Source organism: Somniosus microcephalus, chromosome 12 (genome assembly GCF_052327205.1).
Source record: "Somniosus microcephalus isolate GS21.2 chromosome 12, FLI_Smic_1.0, whole genome shotgun sequence".
NCBI classification, from domain to species: Eukaryota; Metazoa; Chordata; class Chondrichthyes; order Squaliformes; family Somniosidae; genus Somniosus; species Somniosus microcephalus.
In genome coordinates this window covers 15,247,465-15,265,621 of record NC_140998.1, presented here as the reverse complement: position 1 = coordinate 15,265,621, position 18,157 = coordinate 15,247,465, and the positions used below count along the sequence as shown (strand labels likewise).

The 18,157-nt window shown below is 45.0% G+C and overlaps 1 protein-coding gene across 1 annotated transcript in view; it reads right to left on the bottom strand.

Moving 5' to 3' along the window:
* Positions 1-18,157, bottom strand: part of LOC147109040 (leucine-rich repeat-containing protein 74A-like) — a 53,181-nt gene that overhangs the window by 21,712 nt on the left and 13,312 nt on the right. The window contains exons 2-3 of the mRNA XM_086002602.1: positions 5,434-5,529; positions 4,020-4,163 (exon numbers count right to left, since the gene is read on the bottom strand). Of these exons, the coding sequence (XP_085858728.1) occupies positions 4,020-4,163; positions 5,434-5,529 (240 nt within the window). The remainder of the gene's footprint in view (positions 1-4,019; positions 4,164-5,433; positions 5,530-18,157) is intronic.

Genomic DNA, 18,157 nt, shown 5'->3' with positions numbered 1-18,157 from the left:
TCGAAATTCAGAGACATTCTTGGGAGTGGGTGCATTTCTGATTGCATCCAGCCTTCCCTCTGCTTTTAGACGTGTCTTACAACCTCTTTGACCAAGCTTTTAGTCACCTGTCCTAATAAGTCCTTGTGTGGCTCGGCATCATATTTTGTTTGCTAACGCTTCTGTGATGACTACAATTAGCTTCAATGTCCAGTGTCATTTCAGATCATTTATTACCTACTTTGGCTCCCGGTCTGACAACGCCTCAATTTTAAAATTCTCATTTGTTTTCAAGTCCCTCCATGGCCTCACCCCTCCCTCTCTCTGTAGCCTCCTCCAGCCCTACAAGCCTTTGAGATCTCTGAGCACCTCCAATTCTGGCCACTTGTGAATCCCTGATTTCCATCGCCTTACCATTGGTGGCCACGCCTTCAGCTGCCTAGGCCCTAAGCTCTGGAATTCTCTCCCTAAATCTGTGCGCCTCTCTCTCCTCCATTAAGACACTCCTTAAAACCTACCTCTTTTTCTAAGCTTTTGGTCATCTGTCCTGGTATCTCTTTATCAATGTTCCCCTAATTTATTTTTGGGTGCACATTCACAGTTTTGAGCATGCGTGAAATTTAACATTGAGAAAGTCGGTCCGGGGCTGTGCCGGACCGGCAGAGCTGCGCGGCCGCACGTAGAGGGAATGTTGCTCCTTATGTGGGTCAGTGTAAAATTTTTGTTTGATAACGCACCTGTGAAACGCCTTGAGATGTTTCACTACGTTATAAAGGTGCTATATAAATGCAAGTTGTTGTTGTTGTTTTTTGATCTAGAGCCAAATGGTTCATTTGCACCACATAAAATGTCAGCTTGACTCAGTGGTAGGAGTCACTCATGAGTTAGAAGATTGTAAGGTTCAAGCCCCACTCCGCAGCTTGAACGCATCCTCCAGGCTGACACTCCAGTGCAGTACTGAGGGAGCGCTCCATGGTTGGAGGTGTTGTCCTTCAGATGAGATATTAAACCAAAGCCCCGTCTGTCTACCTCGGTGGATTTAAAGATCACCGGTGGCACTTGTTTTGAAGAAAAGCAGGGGATTCTCCCAACATACTGACCAGCATTCATCCCTCAACCAACACCACCAAAACAGATTAATTGCAGTTTGCGGTACACAAATTGGCTGCCATGTTTGCCTACAAAACAAAAGTGAGTACCATTCAAAATAGCTTATTGTTTGTGAAGTACATCCTGGGAATGCATAAGTTGCTTTCTATATGTAAGTCTTTCATAGGACCTACTTTAATAAGGGTCGACACTCATAGGACCTACATTAATAAAGGTCTACACTCACAGGACCTACTTTAATAAAGGTCTACACTCACAGGACCTACTTTAATAAAGGTCTACACTCACAGGACCTACTTTAATAAAGGTCTACACTCATAGGACCTACTTTAATAAAGGTCTACACTCATAGGACCTACTTTAATAAAGGTCTACACTCATAGGACCTACTTTAATAAGGGTCTACATTCATAGGACCTACTTTAATAAGGGTCGACACTCATAGGACCTACATTAATAAAGGTCTACACTCACAGGACCTACTTTAATAAAGGTCTACACTCACAGGACCTACTTTAATAAAGGTCTACACTCACAGGACCTACTTTAATAAAGGTCTACACTCATAGGACCTACTTTAATAAAGGTCTACACTCATAGGACCTACTTTAATAAAGGTCTACACTCATAGGACCTACTTTAATAAGGGTCCACACTCATAGGACCTACTTTAATAAGGGTCTACACTCACAGGACCTACTTTAATAAAGGTCTACACTCACAGGACCTACTTTAATAAAGGTCTACACTCATAGGACCTACTTTAATAAAGGTCTACACTCATAGGACCTACTTTAATAAAGGTCTACACTCATAGGACCTACTTTAATAAGGGTCCACACTCATAGGACCTACTTTAATAAGGGTCTACACTCATAGGACCTACTTTAATAAGGGTCCACACTCATAGGACCTACTTTAATAAGGGTCCACACTCATAGGACCTACTTTAATAAGGGTCTACACTCATAGGACCTACTTTAATAAGGGTCTACACTCATAGGACCTACTTTAATAAGGGTCTACACTCATAGGATCTACTTCAATAAGGGTCCACACTCATAGGACCTACTTTAATAAGGGTCTACACTCACAGGACCTACTTTAATAAAGGTCTACACTCATAGGACCTACTTTAATAAAGGTCTACACTCACAGGACCTACTTTAATAAGGGTCTACACTCACAGGACCTACTTTAATAAAGGTCTACACTCATAGGACCTACTTTAATAAGGGTCCACACTCATAGGACCTACTTTAATAAGAGACTACACTCACAGGACCTACTTTAATAAGGGCCTACACTCATAGGACCTACTTTAATAAGGGTCCACACTCATAGGACCTACTTTAATAAGGGTCCACACTCATAGGACCTACTTTAATAAGAGACTACACTCACAGGACCTACTTTAATAAGGGTCTACACTCATAGGACCTACTTTAATAAGGGTCCACACTCATAGGACCTACTTTAATAAGGATCTACACTCATAGGACCTACTTTAATAAGGGTCTACATTCATAGGACCTACTTTAATAAGGGTCTACACTCATAGGACCTACTTTAATAAGGGTCTACACTCATAGGACCTACTTTAATAAGGGTCTACATTCATAGGACCTACTTTAATAAAGGTCTACACTCACAGGACCTACTTTAATAAGGGTCTACACTCACAGGACCTACTTTAATAAGGGTCTCCACTCATAGGACCTACTTTAATAAGGGTCTACACTCATAGGACCTACTTTAATAAGGATCTACATTCATAGGACCTACTTTAATAAGGATCTACACTCAGGATCTACTTTAATAAGGGTCTACACTCACAGGACCTACTTTAATAAGGGTCTACATTCATAGGACCTACTTTAATAAGGGTCCACACTCATAGGACCTACTTTAATAAGGGTCTACACTCACAGGACCTACTTTAATAAGGGTCTACACTCATAGGACCTACTTTAATAAGGGTCTACACTCACAGGACCTACTTTAATAAGGGTCTACACTCATAGGACCTACTTTAATAAGGGTCTACACTCACAGGACCTACTTTAATAAGGGTCTACACTCATAGGACCTACTTTAATAAGGGTCTACACTCACAGGACCTACTTTAATAAGGGTCTACACTCACAGGACCTACTTTAATAAGGGTCTACACTCACAGGACCTACTTTAATAAGGATCTACACTCATAGGACCGACTTTAATAAGGATCTACACTCATAGGACCTACTTTAATAAGGGTCTACATTCATAGGACCTACTTTAATAAGGGTCTACACTCATAGGACCTACTTTAATAAGGGTCTACATTCATAGGACCTACTTTAATAAGGGTCTACACTCATAGGACCTACTTTAATAAGGGTCTACATTCATAGGACCTACTTTAATAAAGGTCTACACTCACAGGACCTACTTTAATAAGGGTCTACACTCATAGGACCTACTTTAATAAGGGTCTCCACTCATAGGACCTACTTTAATAAGGGTCTACACTCATAGGACCTACTTTAATAAGGATCTACATTCATAGGACCTACTTTAATAAGGATCTACACTCAGGATCTACTTTAATAAGGGTCTACACTCATAGGACCTACTTTAATAAGGGTCTACACTCACAGGACCTACTTTAATAAGGGTCTACACTCATAGGACCTACTTTAATTAGGGTCTACATTCATAGGACCTACTTTAATAAGGATCTACACTCATAGAACCTACTTTAATAAGGGTCTACACTCATAGGACCTACTTTACTTAGGGTCTACACTCAGGATCTACTTTAATAAGGGTCTACCCTCACAGGACCTACTTTAATAAGGGTCTACACTCACAGGTCCTACTTTAATAAGGGTCTACACTCATAGGACCTACTTTAATTAGGGTGTACATTCAGAGGCTTTTCTTACCTGGATCACTTTCATTGGATCAAGTCGACGTTGGCGACTCCCAACAATGAACCCTCCAACTCCTTTCGTTTCAATCTGAAACTGTGGACAATCATGAGTAATGCTCTTCAGCAGCTCCATGAAGCTTTCATTGACCAGTACATTCTGCAAACAAAAGGAATACATTACACATCAGACAGTGGAATGTTTCTGTAACTCACTGGCCACAAATATCTCCAAAAGCCACAATCCATGTCTTTTTCTCCTCAATTCTCTACCATCCTGAATGTGTTGACTCTCTTCGTAGCTCAGATGACTGGTGCTCGGTACAACAAAAGGTCATCGACCTGAAACGTTAACTCTGTTTCTCTCTTTCCACAGATGCTGCCTGACCGGCTGATTATTTCCAGCATTTTCTGTTTTTATTACGCTAGGTAATCAGTTTGGCTGCCCTTTTCTGCACTGTCTGAAATGTCTGGTTATCCTGGCTTGCAAGCAGAACTGTACTCGGTACACTAGCCGCACCACTGCCGGATGTAGACTAATTATCTCCTCAATCCTGGGATTGGTGCTCTGCCCCTCTCACTATACACTCCACGATCTGATTAGCTTTTCCTCATTGCTGTCACACACTGCACCAATGCCTCTAAGAGCACTCTCCTTTTTGTCTCCTGAAGCCTACAGCCATTTATATTCGAAATAACAACAGAAAACGCTGGAAAAACTCCGCAGGCCAGGCAGCATCCATGGAGAGAGAAACAGCGTCAACGTTTCAGGTCGAAGACCTTTCATCAGAACTGGAAAAAAGCAGGAAATGGAAAGCAAGTTTGGCGGCTGGGAAAAGGGGGAGGGGATGAAAGAACAAAAAGGGAAGGTCAGTGATAGGATAGGAAGCAGGAGAGATTAAGAGACATTGAGAGACATTAAGAGCTATTCAAGGCGAGAGGAGGTGGTAATGGGACAGGTTAAGGAATAAAGGATGGCTATAGATGAGGTGTGAATTGCGCTGGCAGAATGAAAGATAGCTGCCATGTCGGAGGGAAGAAGAAAAAAGGGGGGGGCAAACAAAAAGTGTGGATAAAAAAAAGAAAATATATATATGTGAATAGGGGCCGAGGTTATATTCTGAAATTGTTGAACTCTGTGTTGAGTCCAGAGGGCTGTATTTATATTCTATATTCTTACTGCTTATTTCCCTTCTGTACTGTTGTTACCTTCCATGGGAAAATCGGGCGAGCTCCCTTATGGGCGTGCACTCCTCCCTTACCTGATTTTCCTGTATTCGCTGTGTCCAGGCGATTCAGAGTAACAGGGGGCGGGAAGAGGAAAAATCCACCCCCACAGTATGTGAACTGTATTCTGCAATCGCTTAGTTACTCTAGCTATTATCAATTCAATACTGTCGCAAATCATGTAAATAAAGGGTGAGACTCACTTTAATGCTGATCATTTCCAAGCTTGATTTATCATTCTTCTTCATGACCTCTAAAAGACGAAGGGCACCCGCCACTGTTATAGGATTGTTGGACAGCTGAAGCAGGAAAGAAAGGTCAATCAGAGAGTGGCCAAAATGAGCGCTGGCCTCTCAGGCTAGTGCACATTTATATTTACATGACAACAAAAGAGGTGGATGTCATGGACGGTAATTCACTTTCAGGATTTATTAAGGACTATCATATATTGATGGCTGCTAGTTTTGGATTCCCTCACAAGTGGAACCATTTTCTCTATGTCTACCCTATCAAAACTCCTTCATAACTTTAAAGACATCCTATCAGGTCACCTTGCAGTCTGTTCAGTTATTCCTGATAATTGTACCCTCTTAGTTCTAGTATTACCCTTGTAAATCTTTTTTACACTTTCTCCATATCCTTTTTGTAATATGACCAGAACTGTTCACAATACAGGAATCCCGCCCCAACCGCGGTTTTGCCATACGTGGATTTCACGTATACACAGTTTCCTCTCTGCGACAACTTTTGCCAACCGCGGCAGTGAATTTTGCGTATATGCGGTTTTTAATTTAGGATTAAGGTAAATAACATGATTTTATTGCTTTTATATTCTTTTTTATTGTGTTATTTCAACATTTATACTGTATTTGCCAACCACAGGGGTTTTCAGGGACGTACCCCCTGCGGTTCGGGAGGGATTCCTGTACTCCAAGTGTGGTCTAACCAATGTTCTATATAGGCTTAACATCACTTTTTCTGCTTTTTGAATTCTGTTCCTCTAGAAATGAACTCCAGTGCTTTGTTTGCACTTTTTATGGTTTTGTCAACCTGCCTTACTACTTTTCACCTCTATTCCATTTAGACTCTTACTTTCCAAGGAGTGGGTAGCCTCCTTATTCTTCCTGCCAAATTGCACCACCTCACATTTACCTACATTGAAGTTTATTTGCCATTTACACGCCCATTCTGCAAGTTCATTAACATCTTCTTGTATTTTGTCGCAGTCCACTTCAGTATTCATTATACCCTCCAATTAGGTGTCATCCACAAATGTTGATACTGTACTTCCGATTCCCAAGTCCAAATTATTGATGTAAGTAATTGATGTAAGTGAACAACAGTGGTCCCAGCACCGATCCCTGTGGAACACCTATTTCTAGTGTATATGAAAGTTTCATGTGCATATATTATCTATACTGGTGATGAAATTGACACTGAAACTGAAAGTACCTTACAAGTAATATCATGTAGAATTTATTTACACTTTTTTGTCATTTAGGAACAGGAGGAGGCCATTCAGCCCCTCGAGCCTGTTCCGCCATTCAATCAGATCACAGCTGATCTGTACCTCAACTCCCTTTACCCGTCTCTGCTCCATATCCCTTGATACCTTTACTTAACAAAAATCTATCTATCCCGGTCTGCAAATCTCAAATAGACCCCCAGCATCCACACACTTTTAGGGGAAGAGAATTCAACATTGCCACTATACCTTTATGTGAAAAAGCACTTCCTGATTGCGCTCCTGAATGGCCTGGCTCTAATTTTAAGGTTATGGAGGGGGGGGGGAATTTTAACTGCAAAGAGTGAGTGGGTTTGGGAGTGGGTGACCGGTTAAAAGTGCTGAAATTGACAGCACATTGAGAAACTGGCTCCAACCTGCCGACTTTCACATTTAACTGGAGCACGTTTGGCTGCGTGCGAGTAACCCCCTTCGGAGAGAGGCGGGTTGCCAATTTAAAGATGTTAAGCAGTAGTTAAGAGGTCATTTTCAGCTTTTTTAAAACAGGGGTTTTCAACTTTAACCGTGGGTGCACGGGTTTCCTGGGCTTCCTGAAGCTCGCCAGTGAAAGCAAGGCGAGAGCGCTGTGGCAGTTGAGGGGGCTGAACAAATGACAGGCAAAAAAATCCCAGACGTACTGAGACCTCACACCTGTTTCCTTGCCCAAGTGAAAAACTTTTGCTCATAGCACTTGTTCTGAGGGTTTGCTTTCAGTACTTTGCAGGTGATTTCTACAACATAGGAGGTGATTTCTACAACATTGGTCACTCTCACTGCTTTGGAGATTTGTGTGTCTGATCTCCACTTTCCATCTGTCATATATCAGATCAGCATGGGTGCCACTTATGCTGTTTCACCTTGGACCTCAGATGAGGACCAAGGTGATCAGGAGCAACAGCAGCAACCTTCTCGTCACAGACCTGCCACTCCACAGGAGAGAGGGGATGAGCACAGAGGTGCAGCTCGCTGGAGGCGATACCCGCAACGCAGGGCCTACAGGCAGAGGATCAGCTTCCTGGACATGTCCGAACACCAGTGCCTCGGGGGGGTCTCAGGGTATCGGGACAGGTTGCAGCAGACATTTGCAGTCTACTGGAACAAGACCTGCTGCCAACTGGACCTGGTGGCCACCCTTTATCAGTGGCTGTCAAAGTGACCACCGCCCTCAACTTCTTCACCTCGGGCTCCTTCCAGGGATCTGCAGGAGACATTTGCAGGATTTCGCAGTCGGCCGCCCACAAATGCATCACCCAGGTGACCAATGCCATGTTTGCCAGGGCAGGCTATTATGTACACTTTACCCACCGATGAAGGCAGTCAGAATGAGCGGGCACTCGGGTTTGCGGCTCTAGCTGGCTTCCCACAGTTGCAGGGCATCATCAACTGCACACATGTGGCAATCAAGGCACCCCAGATCACCCAGGAGTGTTTGTGAACTGTAAGGGCTTCCACTCTGTCAATGTGCAGCTCGTCTGCAACCACAACATGATCATTATGCAGGTGTGTGCAAAGTTCCCAAGGAGCTGCCATGATTCATTCGTCCTGCGCCAGTCTACCCTCCCTGAGCTCTTTGCACTTCCGAACAGACTTACCGGCTGGCTGCTTGGAGACAAGGGCTATCCACTTAAAACGTGGATGATGACGCCCCTGAGGAGCCCAAGCAATGAGGCCCAAGAGTGCAACAGTCAAAGCCATATGATGACGAGATGTGTCACTGAGCAAACAATCGGGATGTTGAAGATGCGCTTCAGGTGCCTCAACAGATCCGGAGGCGCCCTTTAATACGCACCAGCCAGGGTCCCCAGAGTGATCGTGCTGTGTTGCGCTCTGCACAACATAACGCAGCAGCAACAATTGGAGCTGCAGGAGGAGTGAGGCGCAGGGCGCACAGCCTCTTCAGAGGAGGGACAGGAGGAGGAGGAACGTCATGTGGCCATGGCACCAGCAGCGGCGCACAGTGCTGCCCGGGATGGACTCAGAATGGCAAGATTTAGTTAGGTGGTGCCACTGTACCCATCTGGCAGCCACATGCTATACCCACTCCCCCCACCCCACCCCCCCTTCACCCACCCAGCAGAAAGCAATCCTGCAATCAACAAAGAAACCCTTTCACAGACACCCATTGCTCGGATTTAAGTCTTGTCTTACCATTCCTCAGAACTGAGAAGGCCACTTGCCAGGCTGCAGGCAAAAATGGGCAAGACGGGAAAGTGTTGCAAAGAAATCATTTTTATGTGGCTTAAAATTTAAACATAGACTTAACAGTGTAACACAGTGTAACACACCCTTGTGCAACTACAAATCTTTCATCTTCCTTTTTCTACTATTCCTCCGTGGTGCAACCCCTGTGGCTCCAGAGGTAGGGGCAGGCTACTCAAATCCCTGCTCTGACCATTGAGCTGCTCTTGACCGACGTCCTCTGGGTTTTGGAGCCCGTGAGGGCCCTGCCAAAGACTGTTCCACCTGCATCTGTGCTGGGGCAGACTCGGCTATTGGGACACGAGGCAGAATGTGGGGCGCTGATTGAGGTGGGGTGGGGGGGGTGTGGGCAGGGTGCAATGGGTGAGAAGGAGAAATGCTTTGAGCAGAGTCCCCACTTCCATGTCCCCTTTCTCCATCATCCCTCTCATGGCCCACCCGCACCTCCTGCTAGCAATGAGCCGGAGAACACTTTGCTGCACGTCAGTGGGGTGCTGAATGGCAAAAGGTTAGATCTTGATCAATCCTAGTTAAGGTGGCATTTAGAATGTGTGAACCGTTGCTTGCTCGCGTGTGGTTGCTGTGTCTGATGCTCCGTGCAGTTAGTCACTCTTTCCATGGACGAACACATCATAGCAAGGCCTGTGGCATCAAGCCACTCATGCTTGAGACGGACTCCTCCTTTCATGCTGCAGGCGTGCACAGTGCGGCCGGAAATCCTGCCAGAACCTCACATTTTTTGCTGCTGCTCCAGAATTGTCCTCTTTGTCGACGGCCCCCGAGTTTCAGCATCTGCCTCCAGCTGAGCAGAGCTTGGAGCGTCCTGCACCCTCCGATGTGGACACTCCACCGCGGTCCCAGTCTCCACCATCTGCTCTTGCTCACATGTGATGTGTGAGTCACCAGGTGACAACACAACTATCTTACTGGTCCTACCGACATGTGTGTGTATCTGAGCTGGTGCATGGTCTGCATGAGGCCTGTGACGGTGCAGCCTCAGAGTGAGTGACCTCCTCTGAGGAATTGTCATCCTCCTCCGGCACCACCTCCTGTGGGACGCTTGATGGGCCTGTGGGAAATTAAAGACATGAATTAGGACTGTCACGGTAAGAATGCTTTCAGTGAACATTATGCACATGATCATATTTCACTGGCTGCTGACATCAAGTCAACATGAGTGAGTGTTGTATGCCATGTGGCTGTGTGATATTTAATTCTATCACCAGGTAACTGGGAGGCCCCCATCTCCCCATCTCCGATCACCAGGCACGCCGACACTTGGCTTATCTCCAGCGCATCTCCTCTGCAGCTGTCAGTGTGGCGATGACTGGAGGTCCACCTCTAGTTCTCTGCCTCTCCCTGGTGTTCCGTCCTCTCTTCTCCTGCAAGGAGCGAAACAAGAGACCTTTGAGTGAGAGTCATGGTATGAGTGGAATGGATGGATAGACAACATTTGCTGAGGGGGACTATGAGGGAGAGGCGTGACATTGCATTAAGATGGGGGTGAGTGTCAGTGGTGGATGGTCAGATGGGGATGTGAGGAAGTGCATAGACAGAGAGGGATGGGTGCACCTGTAAGGTACGTTGGTGTGAGGAGTGATGGATGTGCAGCAGTAAGCTTGGGAAGGCAGAGTGAGGGGGTTGGGGTGACACACACATCAGGATCTAGTTGAATGTGCCATTGCACTCACCTTTCCTGCACTCATTAGGCCATTAAACTGCTTCCGGCACTGTATCTGGGAGCGTGGCACCACACTCTTGCTGCTGACCTCCTTAGCAGTCTCCAGCCACACCTTCTTGGTCTCCGAGGTTGGCTCCTTCCTCCCGTCAGCAGGGAACTGCGGGACTTTCTACATCGCAGCATCAGATCCATGGAGGCATCAGTGAATCGAGGCGCATCCTTGGCACCGTGCGAGTCCACCCTTCCTTCCTCTGTTTCCTCCACCTCCACAATCCTTCAGCTGTCACCTTTCCAGTGTTTCTTTAAATACTTCAGCTGGGATAGACCCAAGCATGTTATCATCATGCCCACTCGTGCTAATTGGTTGGGAAACCCGGGAGTCAGATGCAAATGCAGTGGCTGGGTTAAAAAGCCACTGACAGACGGTTACTTCCGAGTTTCCCACGCGCTAGCAGGCCACCCTGCTCTCAGTGAGTCTCCAGGTTAAAATTCCGGCCTAGGTATCTTTGTTCTTGATTCCCCAGAGGAAATAGTTTCTTCAAATCTACCCTATCAAATCCCTTAATCATTTTAAACACCTCGATCAGATCACCACTCAGTTGTCTATATTCAAGAAAATCCAAGTTAGGTTTTTGCAACCTGTCCTCATAATGTAACCCTCTGAGCCCCAGTATCATTCTGGTGAAACTGTGCTGCACCATCTCCAAAGCCAAGTATATCTTTCCTGAGGCACGGTGCTCAAAACGGTATGCAGTACTCCAGATGGGGTTTGAACAAGGCTCGATACAACTGAAGCATAACCTCCTTCCGTCCGAGTGAAATTAAGAACATAAGAAATAAGAGCAGGAGTAGGCCATTCGGCCCCTGGAGCCTGCTCCGCCATTCAATAGGATCATGGCTGATCTTCTACCTCAACTCCACTTTCCTGCACTATCCCCATATCCCTTAATTCCCTTAATATCCAAAAATTTATCGATCTCTGTCTTGAATATACTCAACGACTGAGCCTCCACAGCCCTCTGGCGTAGAGAATTCCAAAGATTCACCACCCTCTGAGTGAAGAAATTTCTCCTCATCTCAGTCCGAAATGGTCGACCCCTTATCCTGAGACTGTGACCCTATTTCTAGACTCCCCAGCCAGGGGAAACATCCTCCCTGCATCTACCCTGTCAAGCCATGTAAGTATTTTATGTTTCCATAAGATCACCTCTCATTCTTCTAAACTCTAGAGAATATAGGCCTACTCAATCTTTCCTCATAGGACAACCCCCCATCCCAAGAATCAGTCTGGTGAACCTTCGTTGCACTCCCTCTAAGGCAAGTATATCCTTCCTTAGGTAAGGAGACCAAAACTGTGCACAGTACTCCAGGTGTGGTCTCACCAGGGCCCTATATAATTGGAGTAAGACTTCTTTACTACAATACTCAATCCATTTGTAATAGAGACCAACATACCATTTGCTTTCCTAATTGCTTGCTGTACCTGCATGTTAGCTTTCAGTGATTCGTGTACAAGGACACATAGGTCTCTCTGTATAACAACATTTCCCAATCTCTCACCATTAAAAAAATATTCTGCTTTTCTATTTTTCCTACCAAAGTGGATAACTTCACATTTCTCCACATTATATTACATAAGAACATAAGAAATAGGAGCAGGAACAGGCCGCTTGGCCCCTCGAGCCTACTCCGCCATTCAATAAGATCATGGCTGATCTTGGACTCAAAGCCACTTCCCTGCCCGCTCCCCCATAACCCTTCACTCCCTTATCTTGCAAAAATCTGTCTATCTCCATCTTAAATGTATTTAATGACCCAGCCTCCACAGCTCTCTGGGGCAGAGAATTCCACAGATTCACGACCCTCTGAGAGAAGAAATTCCTCCTCATCTCAGTTCTGAAAGGGCGACCCTTTATTCTGAGACTGTACCCCCCGAGTTCTAGATTTCCCCACGAGGGGAAACATCCTCTCTGCATCTACCTTGTCGAGCCCCTTCAGTATCTTATATGTTTCAATAAGATCACCTCTCATTCTTCTAAATTCCAATGAGTATAGGCCCAGCCTGCTCAACCTTTCCTCATAAGTAAACCTCCTCATCTCTGGAATTAACCTAGTGAATCGTCTCTGAACTGCCTCCAATGCAAGTATTTCCTTCTTTAAATAAGGAGACCAAAACTGTACGCAGTACTCAAGGTGTGGTCTCACCGATACCCTGTACAGTTGTAGCAGGACTTCCCTGCTTTTATACTCCAACCCCCTTGAAATAAAGGCCAACATTCCATTTGCCTTTTTGATTACTTGCTGTACCTGCATGCTAACTTTTTGTATTTCATGCACAAGGACCCCCAGGTCCCTCTGAACTGTAGCATTTTGTAATCTCTCTCCATTTAAATAATAATTTGCTTTTTTATTTTTCCTGCCAAAGTGTATAACCTTGCACTTTCCCACATTATACTCCATCTGCCAAATGTTTGCCCACTCACTTAGCCTGTCTATATCCCTTTGCAGATTCTTTGAGTCCTCTGCACAACTTGCTTTCCCACCCATCTTTGTATCATCTGCAAACTTGGCTACATTACACTCGGTCCCTTCATCCAAGTCATTAATGTAGATTGTAAATAGTTGAGGCCCCAGCACCGATCCTTGTGGCACCCCACTAGTTACCGCTTGCCAACCAGAAAATGACCCATTTATCCCGCCTCTCTGCTTTCTGTTAGTTAGCCAACTCTCAATCATGCTAATATATTACCCCCAACTCCATGAGCTCTTATCTTATGCAGTAACCTTTTATGTGACGCCTTATCGAATGCCTTCTGGAAATCCAAATACACCACATCCACTGGTTCACCTTTGTCCACCCTGCTCGTTATATCCTCAAAGAACTCCAGCAAATTTGTTAAACATGATTTCCCTTTCATAAAACCATGCTGACTCTGCTTGACTGCTTTATGATTTTCCAAATGCCCTGTGCCTGCTTCCTTAATGAAGGACTCCAGCATTTTCCCAACGACAGATGTTAGGCTAACTGGTCTATAGTTTCCTGCTTTCTGTCTCCCTCCTTTCTTAAATAGGGGTGTTACATTAGCGGTTTTCCAATCCACTGGGACCTCTCCAGAGTCCAGGGAATTTTGGTATATTGCAACCAATGCATCCACTATCTCTGCAGCCACTTCTTTTAAGACCCTGGGATGCAGGTCATCTGGTCCAGGGGACTTGTCGTCTTTTAGTCCCATTATTTTACCAAGTACTTTTTCCTTAGTGACAGTGATTGTTTTTAGTTCCCCCCTGCCTGTGGCCACTCGATTACCCATTATTGGGATCTTGTTAGTGTCTTCTACCGTGAAGACAGATACAAAATATTTGTTCAGAGTCTCTGCCATTTCCCCATTCCCCATTATTAATTCCCCAGTTTCATCCTCTGAGGGACCAACGTTTACTTTAACTACTCTCTTCCTTTTTGTATACCTGTAGAAGCTCTTACTGTGAGGGTGCCGGTCAGTTCCTTCATTAACCCCTAGATGGCACCTTCACTGGTTGATTTTCCTTTGTTGATTGTCACTAGTTTCTCCTGTGTTTATTATTTAACTGCCTTTTATCTGATTTATTGGTTTCACCTGTTTTTGCTTGTATTTATGTTCTGTGGTTTCTTCCCTCTGGGCTCAGTCCTGACAAGGGAGTCAGTCTTGACAAGGTGCTCGGTCTTGACTAGGTGCTCGGTCTTGACTAGGTGCTCAGTTTTGACTAGGTGCTCAGTTTTGACAAGCCGGTTGCCCTGTGGTAGCTTGCCTTGACAAGCCGGTTGCCTAGGGGTAGCTTGTCTTGGGCTAAGTCTTGACAAGCCGTTTGCCTTAGTGGTTGCTTGTCTTGAGCTCCTATGTCTATAACTGTTTATCTGTGTTATGTTTTTGCTTGTATTTAAGTTCTGTGGTTCTTCCCTTTGTTCTCAATCTTGACAAGGTGTTGCCAAGTTGCTCAGTCTTGATAAGGTGCTCAGTTTGGACAAGCTGGTTGCCCTGTGGTAGCTTGTCTTGAGCTCAGTCTTGACAAGCTGGTTGCCTCATGGTAGCTTGTCTTGAGTTCCTATCTTGACAAGCCAGTTGCCCTGTGGTAGCTTGTCTTGAGCTCAGTCTTGACAAGCCGGTTGCCTCATGGTAGCTTGTCTTGAGTTCCTATCTTGACTAGCCGTTTGCCTATGTGGTAGCTTGTCTTGAGCTCCTATGTTTTGCAACTGTTTACCTGTGTGATTCTAGTAAAGTACTGTTATTTAAGACTGCATACCTGCTTCTCGCCTGGGTCCAGAACCAGCCTTGCCCTGACAGCTCGGCCCGGTGTCTACACGGCCCCAGGACAGCAACCCTGACAGTAGGACTGAGCCAGTATGGACCCAGCAGTGATGGAGGAATTTCGTTCTATTCTCGTCCGTTAAGGTGCTTTCCTCGCCCTTCTTGCGTCCCTTCGGAATATAACCCATTGAGCGTGCTAACTCTGGAAAACAATGGCTCTGTCGCTTACAAAGATTATGATCATATGATCACCACGACATGTACCTGCCGCTAGTGGATGAGGAGGATGATTTTGTCTTGAGATTTCTGAACATCTGCAGTTCGTGATCAGTTGCAATGGGAAATATCATTGCTTGAAAAGCCAAGAAAATTCGATATGTGTACTAATACAGACTTTTTCATTTTTGACCTCTAGTTCTAAATGCCCAGGAGGGTGTGTGGCTGGCTACTGTTGTACACGTGTGACTGTGACTTCGGATTTATCAAGTTTGAGCCTTTTAAGTCTTTTCCCCCCTTGGGTATCCATACCACTATAATATAGAAGTGTGGATAATTTAAGCATATGCTCTATTTTCATTTAAATGATTATCCTGTGCCTTATGTTTTTATAATGAAACGAGGGCCATTTTTTAATTGTCTGTTTCTGGTTTTGTGCTTTATGGTTTGTCTTGAGCAATGTTTTGCTGCTTGTTTGCTCTCATGTTGCTGGTTACCCAAATTGCAGGAGGTGTATTGGCCATTTCACCACTGCTCTTGGGCAGCAAGCTTTCTGTGTTTTTTTTATTTTGCTAAATGTGCTCTTGGTAGTTCTGTCTCGAGTAATTGATCTCGTGGTTTTTTTTAATGCTTGAAGCTGAGTGTTTTTAATGTAGAGGCAATGACTGTGCTAAATGACGCTTTTTTGGCCGTACAGGCATGGAGTTTTGTACACCAGGACCATGAGTACCACCTTATCAGTCCTTTGGTTCCGGCTTCCAGACTTCCCCCCCCCCCACCACCCCGCATGATTGAAGGTCAGCAAGCCTACACGGTCCGTCGCCTCCTTGATAGTCGCCGGGTTAGGAGGAGCATTCTATACCTGGTCGACTGGGAGGGTTATGGTCCTGAAGAGCGTTCCTGGGTTTCGGCCCGGGACATTTTGGATCCTGAACTCATCAGGGATTTTCGCCGTCGAAACCCTAATCGTCCAGGAGGAACGTCAGGAGCCGTTCCTAGGGGAGGGGGTCCTGTGAGGGTGCCGGTCAGTTCCTTCAGTAACCCCTAGATGGCACCTTCACTGGTTGGTTTCCCTTTGTTAATTGTCACTAGTTTCTCCTGTGTTTATTATTTAACTGCCTTTTATCTGGTTTATTGGTTTCACCTGTTTTTGCTTGTATTTAAGTTCTGTGGTTTCTTCCCTCTGGGCTCAGTCCTGACAAGGGAGTCAGTCTTGACAAGGTGCTCTATCTTGACTAGGTGCTCAGTTTTGACAAGCCGGTTGCCCTGTGGTAGCTTGCCTTGACAAGCCGGTTGCCTAGGGGTAGCTTGTCTTGGGCTAAGTCTTGACAAGCCATTTGCCTTAGTGGTTGCTTGTCTTGAGCTCCTATGTCTATAACTGTTTATCTGTGTTATGTTTTTGCTTGTATTTAAGTTCTGTGGTTCTTCCCTTTGTTCTCGGTCTTGACAAGGTCTTGACAAGTTGCTCAGTCTTGATAAGGTGCTCAGTTTGCACAAGCTGGTTGCCCTGTGGTAGCTTGTCTTGACAAGCCGGTTGCCTCATGGTAGCTTGTCTTGAGTTCCTATCTTGACAAGCTGGTTGCCCTGTGGTAGCTTGTCTTGAGCTCAGTCTTGACAAGCCGGTTGCCTCATGGTAGCTTGTCTTGAGTTCCTATCTTGACTAGCCATTTGCCTATGTGGTAGCTTGTCTTGAGCTCTTATGTTTTGCAACTGTTTACCTGTGTGATTCTAGTAAAGTACTGTTATTTAAGACTGCATACCTGCTTCTCGCCTCGTCTGTCTGCACTTGGGTCCAGAACCAGCCTCGCCCTGACAACTCGGCCCCGTGTCTACACGGCCCCGGGACAGCAACCCTGACACTTACTATCTGTTTTAATATTTCTTGCCAGTTTACTCTCATAATTCAACTTCTCTCTCTTTATTATTTTTTTAGTCATCCTTTGCTGGTTTTTTAAAAATTCCCAATCCTCTGGCCTCCCACCAATCTTGGCAACATTGTATGCCTTCGTTTTCAATTTAATACCATCCTTTCCTTCCTTAGTTGGCCACGGATGATGCTCCCTTCTATTATATTCCATCTGCCATGTTCTTGCCGACTCACTTAATCTGTCGAGATCCCTTTGCAGCCTCTTTCCATCCTCCTCACAACTTGCTTTTCCACCTAACTTTGTATCATCAGCAAACCTGGATATATTACACTTGGTCCCCTCATCTAAGTCATTGATATAGATTGTGAATAGCTGAGGCCCAAGAACTGATCCTGGCAGTGCCCCACCAGTTATAGCCTGCCAACCCAAAAATGACCCGTTTATTCCTACTCTCTGTTTTCTGTCCGTTAACCAATCCTCAATCCATGCTAGTATATTACCCCCAATCCCATGAGCCCTAATTTTGTTTAATAACCTCTTGTGTGGCACCTTGTCAAATGCTTTCTGAAAATCCAAATACACCACATCCACTGGTTCCCCCTTATCTATCCCGCTAGTTACAACCTCAGAAAACTCGATTTCCCTTTTATAAATCCGTGTTGACTCTGCCCAATCATATTATGATTTTCTAAGTGCCCTGTTACCACATCCCTAATAACAGATTCTAGCACTTTCACTACTATTGATATCAACCTAACTGGCCTATAGTTCCCTGGTTTCTCTCTCCTCCTTTCTTAAACAGGAGGGTTCCATTTTCTACCTTCCAATCCACGGGGACCGTTCTAGAATCTAGGGAATTCTGGAAGATCAAAACCAATGCATCCACTATCTCTGCAGCCACCTCTTTTAAAACCCTAGGATGTAGGCCATCACGATGTTGGCTTTTAGTCCCATAAATTTCTCCAGTACTATTTCTTTACTAATACTAATATCAATAAGTTCCTCATTCTTGCTAGACCCTTGGCTCCCCACTATTTTCGGAATATTGTTTGTGTCTTCTTCCGTGAAGGCAGATACAAAGTATTTGTTTAATTTTTCTGCCATTTCCTTATTCCCCAATATAATTTCCCCTGTCTCTGCCTGTAAGGGACCCACATTTAGTTTTGCTAATCTTTT